At 46.4% G+C, this 15,822-nt stretch overlaps 1 protein-coding gene across 1 annotated transcript in view; it reads right to left on the reverse strand.

Annotated features, from left to right (window-relative positions):
* Positions 1 to 1,787: 1,787 nt before the first annotated feature.
* The window catches only part of CAPN9 (calpain 9), a 305,702-nt gene continuing 291,667 nt past the window's right edge, over positions 1,788 to 15,822 (reverse strand). The window contains exon 20 of the mRNA XM_073560090.1: positions 1,788 to 1,978. Coding sequence (XP_073416191.1) covers positions 1,952 to 1,978 — 27 coding nt within the window. The 3' untranslated portion in view covers positions 1,788 to 1,951. The remainder of the gene's footprint in view (positions 1,979 to 15,822) is intronic.

Here is a 15,822-nt window from a genome sequence, read left to right on the forward strand (position 1 = left end):
CCTTCCGAGCCCCGACGTGTGCCCATACAGTAGTTTTCTCCCACATATGAGGTATCAGCGTGCTCAGGACAAATTCGACAACAACTTTTGGGGTCCAATTTCTCCTGTTACACTTGGAAAAAAAAAATTGGGGACTAAAATACCATGTTTGTGGAAAAAATACGATTTTTTTATTTTCACGCCCGGGCATTATAAACTTCTGTGAAGCATTTGGGGGTTCAAAGTGCTCACCATACATCTAGATAAGTTCCTTGGGGGGTCTAGTTTCCAAAATGGTGTCATTTGTGGGGGGTTTGAACTGGTTTGGTACATCAGGGGCTTTCCAAACGCGACATGGTGTCCGATCTCAATTCCAGCCAAAAATGTCAAATGGTGCTGCTTCCCTTCTGAGCTCTGCCATGCGCCCAAATAGTCATTTACACCCACATATGGGGTATCAGCGTACTCAGGACAAATTGCACAATAACTTTTAGGGTCCTGTTACCCTTGGGAAAATAAAAATTGGGGGTGAAAAGATCATTTTTGTGGAAAAAATATGATTTTGTAATTGTACCGCTGTACATTATAAACTTCTGTGAAGCCCTTGTGGGTTCAAAGTTCTCACCACATATCTAGATAAGTTCCTTGGGGGGTCTAGTTTCCAAAATGGGGTCACTTGTGGGGGGTTTCCACTGTTTAGGTACATCAGGGGCTCTCCAAACGTGACATGGCGTCCGATCTGAATTCCAGCCAATTTTGCATTGAAAAAGTCAAACTGCGCTCCTTCCCTTCTGAGTTCTGCCATGTGCCGAAACAGTGGTTCCCCCCCACATATCAGGTATCAGCGTACTCAGGACAAATTGCACAATAACTTTTGCAGTCCAATTTCTCCTTTTACCCTTGGTAAAATAAAAAAAATAGAACCTGAAGTATTTTTTTTGTGAAAAAAAGTTAAATGTTCATTTTTTTTAAATATTCAAAAAATTCCTATGAAACACCTGAAGGGTTAATAAACTTCTTGAATGTGATTTTGAGCACCTTAAGTGGTGCAGTTTTTAGAATGGTGTCACTTTTGGGTATTTTCTATCATATAGACCCCTCAAAGTGACTTCAAATGTGATGTGGTCCGTAAAAATAAAATGGTGTTGCAAAAATGAGAAATCGCTGGTCAACTTTTAACCCTTATAACTTCCTAACAAAAAAAATGTTGGTTCCAAAATTGTGCTGATGTAAAGTAAACATGTGGGAAATGTTATTTATTAAGTTTTTTGTGTGCCCTATCGCTGTGATTTAAGGGCATAAAAATTCAAAATTGGAAAATTGTGAAATTTTCAAAATTTTCTCCAAATTTCCATTTTTTTCACAAATAAACGCAAGTTATTTGAATGAAATTTTACCACTAACATGAAGTACAATATGTCACGAGAAAACTATGTCAGAATCACTGGGATCCATGGAAGCGTTTCAGAGTTATTACCTCATAAAGGGACAGTGGTCAGAATTGTAAAAATTGTCCAGGTCATGAACGTGCAAACCACCCTTGGTGGTTAAGGGGTTAAAATAAATCACCAGAGAGAGCACAATATGGCGGTACACAGAATCCCTGAACTGTGCAGCTGGCAAGAGTAATAATTTTGAAATATGCCTAAAATCCAAAAGGTTATAGAGCAGCCTGCATGGTATAATGACAGTGTCGTTGTCTTACATTTTAATGACAACCTCTGGAGCATGAGTATTGCAGACACATTAACTCTCTAAGTCATAGATATTTTTAGATTTACTGTAGAAATTCACAAAAAATAATCAAATATAATTTCTTAATTTTATTGTTACAAAGAAAAGTAATTAGAAGTGTTTAAAGAGCCCTATGTCCTGCAAAATCAATAAAATTTTAGACAAATAGCAAAATGTCTTTGAAAGGCAAAAATACCAAGATGTTTATTCCAAAAATTGGCTGATCCACATGCTTCCTTTAGATGTTCATTGTAAGCGAGATAAACTAAAAAGGAAAAAGAAAAGAACATTATGACTTCCATCACTAATGAAGGCAATAAATACATGTAAAGTACAATTTTCTAGATATTAATCCTTATCATAGAAAATAATGTGGTCAAGATAAGTCCACATGAGCCTGAAATGCTGTGAATTTTCTAAGAGGATTTGCTCACAGAAAATTCAGATTTTACTAAATGTCATCCACATACAATAGAAAATGTCAGCTTGGATATTGATTTGTAGTGTGGATTGTTATCACACCTTTATTGCAGATTTTCTTCTTTGATTTCAATAAGGAAGGTAAAATCTACAAGGAAATTCTATTGTTGTGGATTTTGCTGCTGATTACCTTCAGCAAAATCTGACATGTAATCTTCCATGTGGGCCACCTTTAGCATCCCTAGGAAGTCTGATACTGTTAAAGTGTCTGAGAAAAAATAATATCTTTATTTACCAGTAAAAAGTACAACTTATTTCCTTTATTTTATAGGTAACCTAATTGTAAGGCACAGGAGGAATGAGAATTGGCATATGGTAGTGGCTTACTTAGCACATGCACATCTGCACGCTGAAACCCCGTCGCACCTACCCACCCGTCAATCACCGCCGCTGTCATGTGGTGCAGCTGGCGCCTAGCCGCATTTTACAGCACAAGTGCAACAGGACCAGTGACAGGGGGTGCATGGCACAGAGCACCACAGAAGACGCGTATGTGCACTAAGAAGTGCAGTGATCCAATTATGAAACACAGAAGTAAAATGATGAGAAAATAGAATTCATACACTACTACAATACATGCATACTAATTACGTTAGCATGAAAATGCCAATCCATTTTAGGGTATGTGCAGAATCTCCTGCGTTGTACAGTACCATTAAAGTGAACCTAAAACAAAAAACGCTGTGCACATGCTGCGGGTTCATTGCCGCAGTATGTCAATTCTTTGTGCGGATCTGCAGCCTTTTGACACCTGCTCCATTATAGGAATCTGCAAGTGTCAAAACGTGGGGGACATCCACACAAAATCTGCACTAAATCCGCAGGTAAAACGCAAGTCATTTTACCTGTGGATTTAGCCAAATCCACGCGGAAAAATCCGCAGGGTAATCCCCAACGTGTGCACATACCCTTACAATTTAGCAATACATGTAATGTAAACATATGTCTAAATGATATGGTATAGTAAAATATAATTACTGTATAACCACCAATATATCAATGATATCTTTATAAATATAATTGTCTTATCATGTCTGTCTGTAACCAAAATCCTGCGTCGCTGATTGGTCGCGGCAGTTAGGCCATGACCAATCAGCGACAGTCGCTTATTCGGCACGGCAACACGGCCGCATCGCTTATTGTACAGTCACATTACAGCCGTTAAAGGCATCACTGCTCAGTCGCTCATTACACAGGCACAGTCCTGTACATATACAATACTTTAGGTAACAACAGAACAGTGACTGCAGCTCTTGGTGTAACAGGAGTATATAAGGTAATAGCAGAACAGTGACTGCAGATCTGGGTGTAACTGGAGTACAATACATTAGGTAACAGTAGAACAGTGACTGCAGCTCTGGGTGTAACTGGAGTACAATACATTAGGTAAGATCTGAACAGTGACTGCAGCTCTGGCTGTAACTGGACTACAATACATTAGGTAAAAGCAGAACAGTGACTGCAGATCTGGGTGTAACTGGAGTACACTACATTAGGTAACAGCAGTGTCATGATCCAGGATGGGCTTTGTCTTTGGCCCATCCTGGTTGGACAGGGGTTAATTGTTTCCGCCTCTCTCTGGCAGAGGGCGGCTGTTTAATGCTCACTTGACCTAGGTCCGGTGTCAGTTATACTCCTGCCCTCGGCTGAGTTAGTTGACCTCGTGCATACGTGTGCCTTGTGCCTGATATCTTGCTTGCTTGTTTGGTTTTGATCCGGTTCTGTCCCTGTTACGAGTTCTGCCTGTCCCTCTTGTACTGCGCTACCTCTCTGTGTATGACCCTCTGCCTGTGACTTGACTATTCTTTGCTCGTCCCTCTAGTACCGCACAGCCCTCTCCGTGTACGAACCCTCGCTTGTCTGACCTGCGTTTTCCTCTCCTCTTCTACAGTTTCCCTGCAGTAGGTACATTATATCATCTGCAGCAGTAGGACGCTAAGCCCCGCCCCCTGCAGTCACATGATCTAGGTCCTGGGACTCCTTACTATTTTCAGGTCCTGTCTGCTTGAACCGTCACTACTGTATTGGACCCCGCGCTCTTCCATAGTGTGGGTAAGTCACCCTGCTCGGCGTGGCAGTTTGCCGAAGCTGACAGGGTCCTGACACTAGAGTCCTGACAAGCAGAACAGTGACTGCAGCTCTGGGTGTAACAGGAGTACATTAGGTAACAGGAGAACAGTGACTGCAGATCTGGGTGTAACTGGAGTACAATACATTAGGTAACAGCCGAACAGTGACTGCAGCTCTTGGTGTAACTTGAGTACAATACATTTGGTAAGATCTGAACAGTGACTGCTTGTTATGATGAGTCACCGAAGGAGGAAAAAGCAAAATACCAGCTAAGTCCAGAAAAACCAGAGAGGTTGGCAGCTATCGGATTGCAGACCCCTGAACCTATCCACAACAACTAGCAGTAGCCGTGGGGGGTTCCTACGGTGCCCTAGACCCCTCGATCACAGCCGGAGAGCTACATAGCCTAAAGACAGAAAGGGGAAAAACTAAACTGCCCCAGAGCAGACCCCAAAGCAATAGGCAGCCCCCAACATATAATGACGGTGAAGCAAGATGAAAACACTAACACAGTGTTATGCGAGGCTTAGGTCGAAGGAGGCTGACAAAACCAGGGCCCCTGCGGAGTCCCTCAAACTAGGGAAAACCCTGTCTGACCCTCAACCCAGGGTTTTTGCTAAAGGTGCAAATGCCTGAGCCTCCAGCCTCTCCTTATCTCCTGCTCAGCCCTAAGCTGAACCCTCCACCCTCCACCCAGTGAGTTGTCAAACCACCAAAACCCACACAGTAATGACAGACAGGGAGAACTCAAACCACACCGCGCCGCAACCACACAGGACAATACTGTAATGTGAACAGGGCAAAACAAAGCACAAAAATAGGAAGACGAAAAAGGTAACAACGGATCATACGACACCAGCTATGAATTTCTCTCTCCAACACCTCCACTCCAGACCGGAACCACTTGGCACAAAACACAAGCTATAATCGGCGACGCCCACAGGCCAGCACGACTATTTAAAGACCGTGGGCGTGACCAAACATCCCACCTGATTTCCAGCTAGATTAACCCCAGATAACCTGAGTAAAATCAAGCCGGCGCCACTGAGGCTATAGTGGACGGAGATGGAACTACCGCTGCCTGCCGGACGCTGTGGTGTGAACAGTGTCCGACATGACAGTACCCCGTCTTCTACGAGGGACCCCAGGGCCCTCAAGACTCATAGGACCCGGCTTGTCCGGATGACGGCGGTGAAAGGAACTGACCAGCCGATCAGCATGCATGTCCGAGGCTGGTACCCAAGACCTCTCCTCCGGACCATACCCCCGCCAGTGCACCAAATACTGAAGGGTACGGCGCAGTACTCGAGAGTCCACCACTTTGGAGACTTCAAACTCTAAATCGCCATCCACCATGACTGGAGGTGGCATCGGCGTCGTGTCCACAGAGCCTACCACCTTTTTCAATAAAGACCTGTGAAACACGTTGTGTATCTTGTATACCGCAGGAAGCTCCAACCGAAAAGCAACCGGGTTTATGATGGCAGCAATCTTAAAAGGGCCAATAAACCTTGGACCCAATTTCAATGATGGAATTTTGAGTTTTATGTTTTTAGTAGCTAACCACACCCAATCACCCACACACAGGTCTGGACCTGGCACGCGTCTAAAGTCACCCACACGTTTGTATCTTGCACTCATGCTCAGCAATCGCTGTTTCACACTCCTCCAGACCGATGATAGTTGAACTCCTAACCGGTCCTCCTCTGGGACGCCCCCAGAGCCCCCCTGATGCAAAATTGAGGATGGTGCCCATAAACACAAAAGAACGGAGACTCTCCCGATGATTCTTGGCGGTGATTATTTAATGCGAACTCGGCCAAGGGAAGGAACGTCGACCACTCCTCTTGGTTGTCAGACACAAAACATCGCAAATACTGCTCCAGATTTTGGTTTATACGCTCAGTTTGACCATTTGACTGCGGATGAAACGCCGACGAATGAGACAACTTGATCCCCAATCGTGAGCAAAAAGCTTTCCAAAACTTCGCCACAAACTGGGTACCGCTATCAGACACTATGTCCGACGGAACTCAGTGCAGTCTGACCACCTCCTGCACAAAGACCTGAGCCAACGTCTTCGCGTTGGGCAAGGAAGGCAACGACACAAAATGCGCCATCTTCGAAAATCGATCAACCACCACCAGGATGACCGTGTTCCCCGCCGAGGCAGGCAAGTCTGTGATAAAGTCCATGGAGATTTCTGTCCATGGCCTACTAGGTATCCCCAGAGGCTGTAGAGTGCCAGCAGGACGGGTTCTGGGCGACTTGGTCCTGGCGCACGTGATGCAAGCTGTCACGTAGGAAACCACATCCTGCCGGATTTTTGGCCACCAGAAGCGGCGCGATACCAGTTCCAAGGTGCCCCTAACCCCTGGATGACCAGCCAGGACCGAGTCATGGTGTTCCCCCAACACTTTAAGACGAAGATGAAGGGGTACGAACGACTTATTAGCGGGAAGTCCTGGTGGTACCTCCTCCTGGGCCTCGGCAATCTCCGCCTCTACCTCAGTCGTGAGAGCCGAAACCACTACACCTTCCTGGAGGATGGGTACCGGCTCTTCCCGAGGTTCTCCCCCCGGAAAACACCTGGACAAGGCATCCGCCTTGGTGTTTTTCACCCCAGGACGGTAAGTCACCAGAAAGTTAAAACGTGTAAAAAACAATGCCCAGCGAGCCTGCCTGGGAGACAGACGCTTGGCCGACTCCAGATAGAGCAGGTTTTTATGGTCGGTGATGACTGTGACCTGGTGGGCCGCCCCCTCCAAGAAGTGTCGCCATTCCTCAAAAGCCAATTTGATGGCCAACAACTCCCAGTTGCCGATGTCGTAATTCCGTTCGGCCGGCGACAGCTTCTTGGAGAAGTAGGCGCATGGACACAAATTGCTCAAGGACGAGCCCTGTGACAGTACTGCCCCCACTCCCACCTCAGACGCATCGACCTCCACCGTAAAAGGTTTAGATACGTCCGGTTGCACCAGAATGGGGGCTGAAGCAAAACAGTTCTTCAGAAGCTCAAATGCACGCACCGCATCCTCAGACCAGATAGCGAGATTGGTACCTTTTTTCGTCATGTCCGTGAGCGGTTTGGCTATAGTAGAGAAATTCTTAATAAACTTCCTATAACAGTTGGCAAACCCAAGGAACCGCTGGAGCGCCTTTAGATTACCAGGCCGTTCCCATCGCAGCACCGCTTGCACCTTCGCGGCATCCATTTTAAACCCTGCGGCGGACACAATATATCCCAAAAAAGGCAACTCTTGAACAAAAAACACGCATTTTTCAAGCTTAGCATAGAGCTTATTCTCACGGAGCAGCTGTAACACCTGCCTGACATGCTCTAAATGAGTGTCCTGGTCGCTCAAATAAATAAGGATATCATCCAGGTACACAATCACAAATTTCCCCAGCACATGAGCAAATACATCATTTATGAAATGTTGGAACACAGCAGGCGCGGTTGTCAACCCAAATGGCATAACTAGGCTTTCCAAATGACCCTCAGGGGTATTAAATGCCGTCTTCCACTCATCCCCCTGATGGACCCTTATGAGGTTATATGCCCCCCTGAGGTCAAGTTTGGAAAACCACTTCGCACCAGCCACCTGGTTGAACAAATCAGGGATCAGAGGCATCGGGTAGGGATCACGGACCGTAATCTGGTTTAACTCCCGGAAATCCAGACACGGGCGTAACCCCCCATCTTTCTTCTTAATAAAGAAAAACCCCGCTGCTACAGGTGAGGATGAAGGCCGGATGTGCCCTTTACTTAAACTCTCCGCAATGTAGTCCTTAAGAGCTTGTCTCTCCGGACCAGAAATACTAAACATCCTCGCCTTTGGCAATTTAGCCCCGGGTTTTAACCTAATTTGACAGTCATAGGCTCGATGTGGAGGTAGTTCTGAGCAACCCCTCTCAGAGAATACGTCCGCAAAATCCAGCAATGCCTCCGGAAGGCTGGACTTCACAGCGGACACACATGTGGCCAAGCAATTTTCCTGGCAGAAACTGCTCCACTGGACTATGTCCTGGGTTCTCCAGTCAATCACCGGGTTGTGCTTAGACAACCATGGGAAACCCAGGACTATTTGTGCTGGGAGATTATTGAGTACCTTACATGTAACCCACTCAGAATGTAGGACCCCAATGTGGAGTTTAACCTCAGCTACAAACTCAGTAATCTCCCCCTGTGGGAGGGGAGCGGCATTAATGGTAACCACGCGAATAGGATGAGGGAGTTTTTCGATCTTGAAACCTGCCATGCGTGCAAACTCCTCATCCATGAGATTGGTGGCTGAACCGCTATCCACAAACACTGATATTGGTAGCTCTCTGCCCGCAATAATAACCCTGGCAGGGAGCATACATTGAGATACCATCATGGAGGATATGCATACGCTCAGTTGGGCCTCCTCCATACCCTCTGAGCTTACCAGTTTTCCGCCGGTGCGACTTTCTTTGGTAGCACAGGACAAGCATTTACATAATGATCTCTTTTACCACAGTAAAAACATGCTCCATGCTTCCTGAACCCAGGAACGCGACGCTGCACATGTGATACCCCAGCGATTTGCATAGGTTCCGTGGGCTCATCTGCAGCAACCACACTGGCACCCCTGCTTTCCCCCAGAGGCAGCGTCTCCTGCGCCCCTTGACGCAAACGGCGATCAATACGGATAACCAAACTCATGGCAGATTCTAACGATGCAGGAGTCTCATACATCAGGAGGGCCTGTTTAACTCTTTCTGAGACCCCATGAATAAACTGACTCCGCAGCGCTGGGTCGTTCCACTGTGTGTCTACTGCCCAACGGCGAAATTCTGAACAATAGTCTTCCGCCATACATTCCCCCTGACGGAGGGCGCGGATCTTAGATTCTGCTAAAGCCAATCTGTCGGGGTCATCATAAATGAGCCCGAGTGCTGAAAAAACATTCTCAACCGAATGAAATGTAGCAGAGTCGGCTGGTAAGGAAAACGCCCATGCTTGGGGGTCCCCACTCAGTAATGATAACACCAGACCCACCCGCTGAGCCTCATTACCTGAGGAGACCGGGCGCATGCGAAAGTATAACTTGCAGGCCTCCCGAAAGATGACAAATTTGCTGCGTTCCCCAGAAAATCGTTCAGGCAGCGGAATCTTAGGCTCTGCACCTGCACCAGCAGAAGCCGCTTGTACATTAGCTACAACCAGGCCCTGCTGCTGAACTGCCCCCTTCAACTCGGTGACCTGTACGGACAGCGCCGCCAACTGGCGGTTTATGGAAGTCATGGAATCCATGGAAAAATGTGTGGCCGATTATAATGTTATGCGAGGCTTAGGTCGAAGGAGGCTGACAAAACCCGGGCCCCTGCGGAGTCCCTCAAACTAGGGAAAACCCTGTCTGACCCTCAACCCAGGGTTTTTGCTAAAGGTGCAAATGCCTGAGCCTCCAGCCTCTCCTTATCTCCTGCTCAGCCTTAAGCTGAACCCTCCACCCTCCACCCAGTGAGTTGTCAAACCACCAAAACCCACACAGTAATGACAGACAGGGAGAACTCAAACCACACCGCGCCGCAACCACACAGGACAATACTGTAATGTGAACAGGGCAAAACAAAGCACAAATATAGGAAGACGAAAAGGTAACAACGGATCATACGACACCAGCTATGAATTTCTCTCTCCAACACCTCCACTCCAGACCGGAACCACTTGGCACAAAACACAAGCTATAATCGGCGACGCCCACAGGCCAGCACGACTATTTAAAGACCGTGGGCGTGACCAAACATCCCACCTGATTTCCAGCTAGATTAACCCCAGATAACCTGAGTAAAACCAAGCCGGCGCCACTGAGGCTATAGTGGACGGAGATGGAACTACCGCTGCCTGCCGGACGCTGTGGTGTGAACAGCGTCCGACATGACACACAGATAGAAAGATAGGTTGAGCAAATGATGGGGCCCAAGCTAACTACATAGGACAGGATAGGAAAGCTGCTGTCTGCCATCCGCAAAAACCCTATCAAAATGAGCCAACCGACTGATAGGAAAAACAGGCCCTGAAGTCGCTAGGCTTCAAAAGACTATATCAGCACTCAGGTATATTCTGAAGACAGAGCAAAAGATCAACAGATCAGAGACAAAAATGGAATTCAGCACACCCCCGGCCGGGGATGGCAGAACTCCCAAAAAACAAGGCAAAACAAAAACAAAACTGAAGAGTACAAAGCAGAGCAGAAAAACTTAGCTTTGAGAGGCAGGAATCAGACTGGTCTCCAAGAATCCAGCAGGAAAATCACCAGTCAGGAAGAAGGGCGTCGGCAGCCTTATATCCAGTCCTCAATTCCAGCCACCCAGTTATCATCTAGCTGCCCAGGTGTTTGGTAATCCGTCTCACTACCTTCCCTCACCAGAGGAGGGAGTTCATCAGACCTCAATGGTGAAGGGAAAAATTAACTCACAACACTGCTGCTCTGGCTGTAACAGGAGTATAATACATTAGGTAAGAGCAGAATGGTGACTGCAGCTCTGGGTGTAACTGGACTACAATACATTAGGTAACAGCAGAACAGTGACTGCAGCTCTGGCTGTAACTGGAGTACAATACATTAGGTAACAGCAGAACAGTGACAACAGCTCCGGGTGTAACAGGAGTATAATACACTAGATGGTGGCCCGATTCTATCGCATCGGGTATTTTAGAGTCTAAAAAAATAGTTATATACTCACCTTTCGACGGCCCCCGGACTCTGTCCCTCCTCTCACCACGCGCCCGGCATCTTCCGGTTCCAGTAATGCTTAGCGAGAAGGGCTAATGATGACGTCACTCTTGCGAGAGCGCGACGTCATCAGCGGTGTTTCGCGCAAAGCATTACTGGAACCGGAAGATGCCGGGAGCGTGGAGAGGAGAGAGAGTCCGGGGGCCGTCGGAGGGTGAGTATATAACTATTTTTTATTTTAACAGAGACTCTAGAATACCCGATGTGATAGAATCGGGCCACCATCTAGTATACCATAAATATCAAACAACATATTGCCAATACAATAACATCATAGAGAATCGAAATACATGTAGTAGAAACATACTGTATGTCCAGATGATACAGCATAGTAAATATGATTATAGCCGGTGTGATGCAGTGACCCTTGTGACAGCTAGGGGGCGCTATATGGACTTCCAAGGACATGCATGCAGGCGTTTCCTTTATTGTGATGGGGAAATGGTGAGCAGCAGGATTATAAATGGCCGATATGTATCACAAGGGTGGGTGCCTTCTGATGGAAGCTGGAATGTGTATTGATCAGCAGAGGTACTGCTGAGGGTTTGTTACTGTGTATCAGGGAAGCTTCCAGGTGACTTGGTGAGATAGGTGGAACCAGTCACCTTCAAACCCACCCAGGGACATGTGTCTGAATGCCTAATGTAAAGCCTGTATGTGTGTGGCTGTGTGTGGAATAGGACCTGTAGTGAGGTCATGACCATGTGATCCATACCTCACCTGTGGGTGTGGTTATGTACCATATAATGTGCTTGAGGTCTGGTCACATGGGCAGTGTGTGTGTACCTGAATGGTTCAAGGTGCAAGGTCCTGGAGGGCCAGTGTTGGGAGATTCTGGGAGAAGAATCGGATCCTTGGAGCATGTGCTGCGACCTTGGACCTGGTGAGGCGTGAGAGTTGGACGGTCTCAGGAGGGACGGACATCCTGAATAGCACCCACTGAGGCCCTGGACCTGGTGGCCTGTGTGTTGGGAGACCCTGGGAGGAGGGTTGGATCCCAAAATAGCACCCGGTGAGGCCTGTGTGTTGGACGGTTTCAAAGTGGGCACGGACGTCCTGAATAGCACACAGATAGGCCACGTGTGTTTGCAGAGTCAGTGACGGCACTGCATTGGGGGAGCAACCGTCCGTCTGTGGATCTGGACTGTCAGGTGGCCTGGTGAGCAAGGCGTTGTCCGGGATGGTGATCCCAGTTCGGCAGCTTCCCTGAGAGAGTACTGACAGGAGTCAGCGTGCGGAGCAGGAGCTCCTAAGAGGTAACCCTGGACAGGGGGAAATAACTGTTGGTGCTTTTGAGGTTCTATGAACATTAATAAACTGTTTGGCGTGCGGTCGCCCACGGTCACTGGACAGAGAGGTCCAGCATGTTTAGGGACTGCCAGGAAAAGCCATAAACTGTAAATGTTCTGGACTATGTGTTAAGCCTGTGAAGTATAACATGGCCTACAGCGGTTTATGATGCTTGAATAAACCAAAATGAACTGTTTATGTGGAAAAACCTGTGCCTGACCCTATTAATCTGCTGCCAAGTGAGTGTCCCCCAACACTAACAATAAGCGCTACCTTACACTGGCAACATATCACCAATTAAATGCTTGTCAGACATTATATCACCAATACAATAACATCATAGAGGATTTACTAAGGTTCAAATGACGTCATATGTAACGTGAGATGGTAAACCAAGAAGTTACTTCAGGAATCAACATAAACATGCATGTATGAAATAGGAATATTTGACAATATTCTGGATATTCTTGAAAATATTAGAAGGAATACACAATAGACCGCTGTGAATGACTTAGACGTACAGTAGAATTGGCCAGAAATAAAAAGGTAAAATATCACATTCAGGAGAGGGCAGAGATGTAATCCAGTTGTAGCAGTGGTAGTGGCTGATGCATTGCTCCCTGACACAACAAGGGTGAAATGCATTTGATGATCATGTACTGTATGTTATAAAAGGATGATAACCTTGTCACAGCTAACTCCAACCCAGTGGGTAACTGTAATGGCCATCCCAGTTTTGGAGGGGGAACTCACAGTTAGTAGCAAAAAAACGTATTTCTGGCATTTTGCTTTTTTATTTTTTACGCTATTTAACAATAGGATTACTTATTTTTATATATTGATAGATTGGGAGATTCTGAAAGCGACGATACCAAATATGTGTATTTTTTATTGGTGGGAGCTGATGTAAAATTTTATATTTTTACATTTTTTATTTTTTTTAATATTTGTGTATTTGTGTTGTTAAAATGATCATCTGATATGAGCGCCGATTGTTGGGCAGCGCTCATAGCTGTTCAGCTATGACAACCATAGGGGTCTCCTGCAGAACCTGGGTTTTCATGCCAACCCATCGAGACCTACGGTCATGTTAGATGGGCACCGATGGACATGGTTTGTAATACACTTATGGTGCAAGCATATTAAATGCCACTGTCAGAGATTGACATCGACATTTAACACGTTAACAGATCACGATTCCACTCACGGCTGTTAGGGGCACAGTTCATTTGATGATATCAGCAGACCTGTGTCGTAAAAGATGTGGGCTCATCGCCGGAATCCACATCAAAGGGGGAGACCCATTTGCAAATTTATACCTTACTATCTTAAACCCTTGGTGGAAGCACTACCTTCATATGCAAGGGACACAATGGACATCCTAGTAAGAATCAATGGTGTAGGGTTGGAAAAGAACATGCTTCTGGCCACTGCAGATATAGAGTAATTGTATACATGCATTCATCATCAAGATGGCCTGGAGGCATGTCACTTTTTCCTTAAGAACAGCAATTGGGATGAAGAAAATGAGTGATCTGATTTTGGAACTTTTGACAAACATCCTGACACATATTTTTTTGTGTGTTTCAAGATGTGGGCCCTCCTTTGCCAATCTCTTCCTCGGCTATTGGGAAAGGGAAATCTTTGGCGGGAAGGGTGCCCGGGCTGCTGACCATGTGCAGTGCTGGCTACGCTATATTGATGTCGTGATCATCATATGGCAAGGCACTCCACAACAGCTAAAAAAATTCATGAACCATTTAAACAACAATAGATTCAACATCAGATTGAAGGGAATCGGTCACCCTCTGGTGTTGTGAGTTCATTTTCCCCTTCACTACTGAGGCCCGAGGAACTCCCTCTTCTGGTAATGAAAGGTAGTGAGCCTGATTATCAAACACCTGAGGCTGATGATGATGACTGGCTGAGTGGAGTTACTGACTGGATATAAGGCTGCCGACGCCCTTCTGCCCTGCGGGTGATTTCTCTGTGGGATCCTTGGAGACCAGTCTGAATTCCTGCTCCTCTAAAGCTAAGTTTGCTGCTTGGCTTTTTGCATTTGTGCTTTGACTTTGTTTTGCTTTGTTTTTCTGGATTTCTGCCATTCCCTGCTGGGGTGTGCTGAATTCCTTTAGCTCTGTCTTCTGAAAATACCTGAGTGCTGATTTAGTTTTTGAAGCCTAGCTGCTTCAGGGCCTTTTTCATATCAGCTTGTTGGCTTATGTCTTTAATAGGGTTTTGGCAGATTGCAGACAGCAGCCTTCCTGTCCTTTCCTATCTAGGTAGTTTTGGGCCCCGTCTTTGCTCAGTCTATCTTTCTGTCTGTGTTAGTGTTTTCATCTTGCTTCACCGTCATTATATGTTGGGGGCTGCCTATTGCTTTGGGGTCTGCTCTGGGGCAGTTTAGATTTCCCCTTTCTTTCTTTAGGCCTATTTAATTCTCCGGCTGTGATCGAGGGGTCTAGGGCATCGTAGGAACCCCCCACGGCTACTGCTAGTTGTGTTGATAGGTTCAGGGGTCTGCAATCTGATAGTTCCCAACTTCTCTGGTTTTCTGGACTTAGCTTGTATTTCTGTTTTTGCCTCCTACGGTGACTCAATCATAACACTCTGGGATGTATATGACCTATTAATATTGGCATACAGGTGATAGAAATGTTACACTAGTCCTACCTGTATGCCTCATATTAGCGGTCTTGTTGTTAATAAATCTTACATTCTTTATTTATGCTAATGATTTCTTCCAGGCTCCGGGGCTTGCAGTGCCTGGAAGAAATCCTTGCCTCCTGTCTTCATTATAATACTACCCCACTCCCATACAAGTCAGTTCTGGTGCTGGAATCCTGCGCCTGCATCCTGCAATCCCTCCATAATACGTACCTTTTCTTCCCTTCTATGGGTACTGCATTCAGGGATCTTCTGTGCAGACCCCGGTAAATCACTGTGACCTCGGGCGGGCGTGATAATAAGGTGCTCTCCCCATTTCCTCCCTGCATAGTCATCGCTAGGAACCATGTGTTCATAGCGATGACTATGCAGGGATAACGTGAGGCGAGCACCTTATCGTCGTGCACGCCGGAGGTCAAGGGAGCGAAAGTCACTGGCGCCGGTGCAGAAAGTCCCTGAATGCAGTGCCCACAGAAGGAAGGATAAGGTACGTATAGTGGAAGGAGTGCAGGGTGCAGGCGTGGGATTCCGGTGCCAGAACTGGGAGGGAGGTAGTATTATAATGAAGACAGGAGGCAGGGATTTCTTCCACGTACCGTACACCCCGAAGCCTGGAAGAAATAATTAGCATAAGGAAAGAATATAAGATTTCTCAACAACAAGACCGCTAATATGAGGCATACATGTAGGACTAGTTTAACTTTTCCGTTACCTATATGCCCATATTAATAGGTCATATATGTCCCAGGGGGTGACAGATTCCCTTTCACTTATTCTTACAGTGAGTCTGAGGTGGACTTTTTGGACATCAAGATTGATGTTGACTCTCATCTGCAGA

The sequence above is a fragment of the Dendrobates tinctorius genome, unplaced genomic scaffold, assembly GCF_039654945.1.
Source record: "Dendrobates tinctorius isolate UK_male_01 unplaced genomic scaffold, ASM3965494v1 ptg000293l, whole genome shotgun sequence".
Classification (NCBI taxonomy): domain Eukaryota; kingdom Metazoa; phylum Chordata; class Amphibia; order Anura; family Dendrobatidae; genus Dendrobates; species Dendrobates tinctorius.